This window comes from Drosophila ficusphila, unplaced genomic scaffold, assembly GCF_018152265.1.
Source record: "Drosophila ficusphila isolate 14025-0441.05 unplaced genomic scaffold, ASM1815226v1 contig_198, whole genome shotgun sequence".
In the NCBI taxonomy this organism is placed as follows: Eukaryota; Metazoa; Arthropoda; class Insecta; order Diptera; family Drosophilidae; genus Drosophila; species Drosophila ficusphila.
The window spans coordinates 3,063,651-3,071,833 of record NW_025064092.1 but is presented as its reverse complement, the minus strand read 5'-3'; the positions used below and the strand labels follow the sequence as shown (position 1 = coordinate 3,071,833).

Below are 8,183 nucleotides of genomic sequence, written 5' to 3'. Positions count from 1 at the left end.
TGTTTCCTATTTTAGTTACACAAAAATATTTTTAAACTGTAAATTAATAAAGAAATCTTTTTTTTATTTAAATAGGCGTTTAAATGATCGTTTTTTGTTCATATTAAATTTTATGAAAAATGTATAAACAAATTCTTTGTTTAAGAGACAGTTTCCCATTTGATTTTGAATTATATCTTCCCATTTTAACTCTGAATTTTTGTTTGTTAAAGCTATTTTGTATACAACTTAATTTATTTTAATCTTATGTATATTTATGTTTGCTATTTTGGTGGTGAGTTGCACAATTAAAAACTTTTCACCTCGCACGTATGGTTCTTTTATAGCAGTTATTTCCAACTTTATAGAATTTTGTTGAAATTTAACTTAGCTACGTAGTTATGGCTTCGAGCGATATAATTATCCTTTATGGCAGCGATTGTCCCAAAGAGGAAAATAGGACGAAATAATGCTTACTACAGAGTAGCAAACTTGAAAACAGGACGAAATAAAGTTTCAAACCGAGTTCCAAACCGGAAAACAGGACGAATTTAAGCCTTTTCCGAGTTTTAAACCCAAAATCAGGACGAAATAAAGCTACTTTAGAAATCCAAGCTCAAAGCTTTTGAAATTATTTTGCAAAGAGAGTGAAAGCAAATGAAATTGGACCAAAGTTGTTGCTGTTTTGCTTTTTGGCCAGCTTTCTCTTCCAGTTGGCCGCGAGTTTTGGCACCGAACGGTCTGCGAAAATGAGCGAATTTTCCGCCCGCACTTCCGCTTCCTGCTCTTCCTCTTCCCGCAGCGCAGCTACTTGTTATTATTGTTTTTGCTGTTAAATCAAAGTGATACAACAATTGTTGATTAAAAGTGGCCAAGTGAACAGCTAAAAATCTAAGTGGCAAAAACACAGGAAAAATCAGGTAAGGTGTTGCTCTTGTTTTTAGCTTTTTTTTTTTTTTTGGTTGAGAAGTGAGAAAGGAAAATCCTAGGAAAATCAAAATGAGCTGCGATTGTCTGTGTGTGTTTGTGTGTGCTGGTGTGTGCTGGTGTGTGTGTGTGTTTGTGCGTGTTGCTCTAGATTTTTGGCCTTTTATCTGGTGCCTTCATCTCCTGCGTTTTTCCCCATTTCCCATTTCTGATTACTTTGACTTTCGCCAGCTTTTCACTCTCGATTTCACAGTGAAAACTTTTTGATTTCCGCTCTTTGTTTTACTATCATTTCTTGTATTTTTTTTTCGGCTTTCTATCCCTTTTGATGGACGAACTGGGCTAAGGGCTACAGTTGTCTCTCGCTGACGTGACTGGCGTTCATTTCTCAGTTTGTCCCATTTTTTGTTCGAGGGAAATGCGAAAAGAGGTCACTTGCCCGCCATCTCGACTCAACTCGCTTATTGGCTAATGCTGGGCGACACTTTCAGGCCCGAAACTAACGGTATACGTATGTATATACCACATACTATATATATAGATATATATGAATATATGTGTATCTGAGATATCGGGTGTGCAGAATGTGCACCTGCTGCAACAAAAGACAGAGGAACGACCTCGCAGTAGGTTAATGAAAAGTGCCACTTCTGTTGGCTGTTGGCTGCTGTTGCCTGCATTTTGCCTTTGCACGCTTTTGCTGCTTTTGCTGGTTGGCTTTAGCCCGGTGCCTCTTGGCCCGGCTAAAAGTTCTCCTAAGCCACTCTGATGTGTGGCCAACTGGGCCCTACACTAGCCGCATTTTAATGGCCTATTAAGTCCCAGATTACACACAGTTCCAGCCAAACGAAATGCTCTACTTTTGTGGCGCCCTATAAAGATGCTCCTTAAGTTTCGGATTTTACAACCCTTCCACCTAAATGTACTCACACCGAAGTTATGTTCAGAATTTAAAGCAACTTTAAATGAGATGACATCAACATCTTCTAGAACTCTTATATTTTTGTGTGTTTAAGGAACATTTTTTCATCATTTAGGAGCAATGATTATTATTTCTACTATGCAATTGGTTTTTTATTTTTTGTTATCCAAAGAAATGTTCCTTATTGTTTTAGAAAAATTAATCTAATTTTTGCCCAAGAATCCCTTCAATATTTTTTTGCAGTGTAGTCGGAGGGTGAGTGCCCAATTAAGGGCTCATTACACACATTAAGTGTAAAGGGTTGCATTTAATATTTACACGAGGAGGCAGCCAACAGAATCGCAAAAAAGCGGACCGATTAGCCAGATAAAACGGAATAAAAAAGGATACAAACTTATGGAAACTATTAAAACCGAAAACGTAAACTATAAATAGAATTCATAAAGATTTCGCAGTACTTTACCTTATGCGAAATGAAACTCAAGCATAAAGCTGCTGGTAATATTATGGACTCAAAGGATTCCCATCTCTTTCCATCAGAACTTCCTTATCAAGGGTGTCCCATGTGCGAACCCCACCTCCTCCCACTCCTAATTGTACTATAATGCACTTAGGCCAGGGCATATCGTATAATTAAACCGATTTAATGCCCAGCTCAATGAACTGAATGCGATGCACTCTGCCAGGCAGATTCGAGCAAATTAATGCGGACACTAAATAGATAAATATACTCGTATGCCAAGGCTTAGCGAACACTTCCTCTTAATGGCCTTGGGAAATATAGTACAGTGAAACTTCGTTGGGATACACTTTTGGGAGGAAATTGTAATGAAAAAGGAAATGCAAAATAAGTAAAACTGTTCTTTAAAAACATTACTTTACCTAAAGGAATGAAATATAATTTTAATTATCATATAAAAATACGTTTTTATTCTTAAGAAACATGAAACTATTTTATGAGATGTAAAACAAGTTTGAAATCCATTAAAACCTTTCTCCATAATTTCTTGTAAATTTCGTCACGTTCCGACAGTTTGTTCACCCTACTCGAGCTTGACTGTAATCCTTCGTAAGTCGCAAGTCGGCAGTTACCTAAGCTCTTTGAGTGCCCCACGAATGATAACGTGGGTGATAAAGAGTTTCGGGAGCTGTCAGCGGAGTGATCCATTGTCATTTCGGGGCGAAACGCCTCCTCGTTTTTCCACATTTCCCGCATTTTCCCATCGCCGCTTTGAAGTGGCAATGCTGCGTCTTCGGTTACAAATTCAATTGAAAAACTGTCAAAGTTTGTGATTGAGAACGAGAACGAGAACGAGCACCTGTCCCCGCCCCCAAAACCAAAAGAAAGAAAAACAACAAGATGATGAGGCAAATTGCTCACAGTGTAAAGCAATGCGAGATGAAAGTGTTTTCCAAATCTCTCAGAATACCAAGCTATTTCACCTCACCGCATTGTCATCAGTCTCCAATGAAAACATTTGGGTTTTATTTTCGTTTTTAGGAGCAGATAAATTGCGGAAAGATGAGTCATTATCGAGTGAACTTGAAAACTTAGAAAGAGAACTATAAGAATAGAATAAAATATATATAGAATAGAATAAAGAATATTTTGTATTTTAACCCATAATGGTGGATAATAAAAAAGTAGTGTAATTTGCTTTGTTGATATTAAATTATAGTGAAGAGGTATTTTCTTATTCTAAATTAAAACAACATTCTAAATAATGTTTTGCATTATTTTAAGATACTTTCAAGTAAATGTTTTATACAGATGTATCTTATTTCATAAAATTGTTATAGTTATAAATATTTCTATAATTATTTATTATTCTTATTTTTCAGCTGGAAGGTTGGGGAATGAATCAGGATTGGTAGACCCACTCGGATGGCACTCGCGTGGCCATGATGAGCTTCACCATTACGTTGGCGCTGCTGCTCCTGGCGGTCCTGATCCTGGGCGTCCTCTTCGCCTGTCACTGCCTCGGTCCGAGGGCCGCCAACTGGATGCGGATGCGGTCCAGCAAGGAGGAGAAGATCGGACTCTCGAACCACAAGCAGAAGCTCTTCCACGCCAACGGCTACATGGCCAGTGTAAGTGGTTCCACTGCCTTTGAGCTACTCAATTAAATTCATTTTTAGTTTGTATACATATTTACAAATTTATATCAAAGCCAAAATTAAGCATATTATCTGTTTAGGCAATTTAACAAAAATTCATAAGCATAAGCAAAAGTTTTCTTCAAAGCAGAAAAACTAACCCACATTTTAAGAGTTTTTTGAGGTTTATCCGGAATTAATGGCAATACTTGGTTTAATCTCCACTAGTTAAATATATATTATTCTTTAAGCTTACATTTATTTAAATAGTTTTTTAACGAATATAAATGTTATTAAGTAGTAATAATACTACTACAACAAGTTTAGGATAGCTTTCTCTAGTATCATTAAATTGTGTGCGATATAATATGTTTATATTGATTTAATTATTGAATTATTATTATTATATATATTATATATATTTTGATAAGCAAATAAATAGGTATGCAATTTTTATTAAACGACAGATCCAATCGGGCTCGGAGTTCCTGCTGAGCACGAGTGGCAGCTTCAAGCGCTTCGACACGATCGACAGGGAGGACTACCACCGATCGCAGCAGACGACCCACATGATCCTGATGAACGGATCCCTGGCCGGATCCTCCGGCGCCCTCGAGGCGGCCACGCCCATTTGGAACCTACCCCCGGCGGATGTGGGCATTCCACCGCAGCCACTTCGACCGGCGCCAGCTCCGAATGGCAAAACGGTGACCTTCTCCTTCAGCCAGGTGAACGAGGTCACCGAGGTCAGCGAGGTCAGCGAGGTCAACGAGGTCAACGAGATGACCCCGAACGGCGATCACGAGCGTCGCTCCTGTCTGCGAATGAACGGATCTGCAGTGGGTGTGCTGCCACAGCCACTGGAGGCACCGCCTCCTCCAAGGCTGACCACTTCCGCATCGGTGAATCTCACGGGAACGGCGATTCCGCGCCCGATCGCCAAGCGACAGGTTTCCCTGCAGCAGGTTGGCCAGGACAAGCCACTGGTGACCCCAGCGGTGGAAATTGAGCGAAAAGCACCTGCTCTGAAGCGCAGAAACTCCAGCACAAATCCCTTCCTCTGCGAATCCACCGAACAGATGCCGCCGAGCAATCCCATCGGAGATCCCCTAAATGCCACAATGGTGTCCCTGGAAAGTACCACGATTTCTGCTGGGGAAGGCAGTCCTGTGAAATTGGTTCTTCCCCCCAGGGAAGCCACTCCGCACAATGGCAATCCCTTTGTGGAGAGCCAAAGCCTCTCCAGTCGACTGATGAAGCTGCACAACAGCACCACGAATCCCTTCACAGGATTAACGCAACGGGTCAAGGGACCTCATCTGCTGCAGAAGACCATCTCCGAGGATTATCTGTTCAGGAAATTGGGTGTGAACAATGGTTCGATGGCCAATGGAAATGGCGGTGCTGCTCAGGCGAACGGAAATGGCAATGGAACTTGGTCCTTTGGCAGATCCCTGCTGCGACAGGACTCCACTTTGAGTTTGGGAATGGGATTGGGTCGCCGGAACAGCTCACAGATTTCACTTGACTCCGGATCGGGTTCGGTGGCGGGTTCCCTGGAGGGAATCAACCTGGAAAGAGCCATTTCCTGCGATTCGGTCACCTCGGACTCGACGCTCTTCCTGGATCAACTGGACCAGCCATACACCCAGATCACTGGATATCTGTGCATTGGATTGCACTATGACAAGTGGGTTTCCCCCTTTCGGGAATACTATAAGGTATTCAATCTATTATTTTGTTTTTTTTTTCGAAGGAACAGCATCAGCAACGAGGGCATGGAGCTGACTGTCAGTGTGATCGAGGCCAAGGGACTCATTTGTCCCTTTAGTGTGGAGTCGTTGGACACGTTTGTGCGCATCTATCTAGTTCCCGATCACCCAGGTGCCATGCAAACGAAGGTAGAAAAAGTCACTTAAGTAAATACATACTGAGAATATTCTAAAATATATTTATTAGAGGCTCGACCATATACAAATTTGTTTTGATCAATCAAATCATTTTTAACTGTTGCTTAAATTAATTCACTACAAAGAGGTAATGATTAGATAATTTATTAATGAAAAAATCATGAAAAGTTATGTATTTGCTTATGTTAAAGAATTTTAAGATCTTAACTTCTATAGAAAATATAAATAAATATAATTTAATTTCTATAGAAAATATAAATACATATTTTAAGTACCTGTAATCGTCTGTATAAAAAAAATTTCATTGGAAGTGGTAATAAAAAAAATTAAACACATAACTTTGTGAATATATAGAAAATAGTTAATATTTATTGATATAATTATAATTTATTTTACAAAATGTTAACTTGGGTTATAATAGGTATATATTATAATAATCACATTTCTTAAATTTATTACCTTCCAGGTGGTGAAGGCTGCACTGACGCCGAACTACAACGAGAGCTTCAACTTCTGGCTGCAGAAGCGGCAGGCGCGCCACTCGCTGTGGTTCCACCTGTACCACAACGGCCCCGCCCACACCTTGATTGGGGAGGCGGAGATGGAGATCGGGGAGCAGCCACGGCCCATCACCACGTGGATCCCGCTCTCGGACTCCCGCAAGTGCAACGCCCGCTGGGGCGAGCTGATGTTCTCGCTGAGCTACCTGCCCACCGCCGAGCGACTCACCATCGTGGTGGTGAAGGCCAGGAACCTCAAGCTGGACGCCGATCAGCCTCCGCCGGACTCGGCCGACTCCGTGCACAGCGTCTTCGTCAAGGTGAGAGATCGCAACCATAATCCCATCATCATTTTGGGGGGAATCCTTCTAAGCGAGAAATTAAAAATTATGTTTTTAAGTTATTTGCACCTTCCATTAAAATTGGGTTCTATTTTTATAACTACGTGCGAACATAAATAAATGAAAATCAAATTGGATATTACTTCTAATCAGGTTTTAGTTGATTAAATTAGACCACTTCAAAACGATTAAAAAGAATAGAAAACTAATATCAAAGCAGAGCAAAATATCACAACACCAAATCGTTGAAAATATTAACTAATTTGTTTATGATAATGAGAAAGCAATTATTTTGGATTTTTTTTTTTTTTTAATTTTCAAAAGTAAACCATTAATATTGATTTGCATTGTATGTGTTGGGATTATCAATACAAATCTTCAGTATACAAGGCACAACATATGCTTAAGTTTCCCTATAAACATTTTCAAATCTGTAACATTCAGCAACAAAATAAATTAATCACTTAAATTAACCACAAAATTAAACAATTACGAGTAGTAAATGAGGGCAAGAGTAAGGCATTTGTTGAGGTTTTTCCCCAGGCATTTTTCTATCGATCGATCTATATATCTATCTATCTATCTATCTATCAATCTATCTATCTATCTATCTATCAATCTATATATCTATAATTTATCCCCTTTCCCCTCTTTTCCCTCGCAACAGGTCTACCTGATGGACAACGATCGCAAGGTGCTGAAGAAGCGCACCTCGCTGAAGCGCAAGGACCGCAGTCCCATTTTCAACGAGTCGATGATCTTCAGCGTACCGCCGCCCAGTCTGACGACCGCCCAGCTGCGGGTAACGGTATTCGGGGTGACCGCCAGCGGGGGGGTGATGCCGCTGGGCCACATCGTGGCCGGCAGCTGTGCGGTGGGGAAGGGGCTGCGCCACTGGCACCAGATGCTCTCCTCGCTCCGCAAACCGGTGGCCATGTGGCACGTCCTCCGCCGGGCGGTCAATCAGCCAATTTTCACGGGCGGCGCCGAGGCGGTCGTGGCCGCCATGCAAAACACTCTGCGCCGCTCGAGCGCCAAGCGGAACAGCATTGTCTAGACTCTAGTTACCACAATCTAGACTCTAAACTCCGAAATCCAAAGATCACAGGCGGCAATCCTGCAACTTGCCACTGGCAACGGAGAGAGATTTTCCCCCTCGTTGGCAGCAAATTTACCGCCTTTTAAGTTCGAAAAAGAAAACCCTTTCGAATGGAGATAAAATGAGAGAAAAAAGGACGGAAGGAGGACGAATTGGAGTAGGGAAAACCTTGTGGAAAATTGCATTTACCACACTTTAGCCATGAGACTTTCTACTTTTCTACTGCTTGCCACAAACCGAAAGTATTTATCAAAGAGCCGTGTAATCTAAAAACCCGCACCAAAGGACAAACGAGCCTATTAACTAGTTATATACTATATACTATATACTATATACTATATACTATATACTATATACTATATACTATATACTATATACTATATACTATATACTATATACTATATACTA

General features: G+C 40.7%; 1 protein-coding gene across 2 annotated transcripts; it reads left to right on the top strand.

Annotated features, from left to right (window-relative positions):
- The first annotated feature begins 705 nt into the window (after window positions 1-705).
- Window positions 706-8,140, top strand: LOC108095502. Of its 2 annotated transcripts, none has more exons than XM_017196609.1 (6): window positions 706-899; window positions 3,671-3,919; window positions 4,393-5,615; window positions 5,688-5,826; window positions 6,302-6,655; window positions 7,344-8,140. In XM_017196609.1, exons 2-6 carry the CDS (start codon window positions 3,731-3,733, stop codon window positions 7,731-7,733), a joined length of 2,295 nt encoding a protein of 764 aa, XP_017052098.1. In that variant the 5' UTR covers window positions 706-899; window positions 3,671-3,730; the 3' UTR covers window positions 7,734-8,140. The 2 variants fall into 2 exon arrangements, with proteins under 2 accessions (XP_017052098.1, XP_017052097.1); XM_017196608.1 differs by having other exon boundaries at window positions 5,682-5,826.
- The last annotated feature ends 43 nt before the right edge of the window (window positions 8,141-8,183 follow it).

Coding starts and splice junctions, on each gene's coding strand:
- LOC108095502 (XM_017196608.1), top strand. CDS start 3,731: ATGATGAGCTTCACCATTACGTTGGCGCTGCTGCTCCTGGCGGTCCTG. Junction 5,616..5,681: donor ATTGGATTGCACTATGACAA/GTGGGTTTCCCC, acceptor TTTTTTTCGAAG/GAACAGCATCAGCAACGAGG. Junction 6,656..7,343: donor TGCACAGCGTCTTCGTCAAG/GTGAGAGATCGC, acceptor CCCTCGCAACAG/GTCTACCTGATGGACAACGA.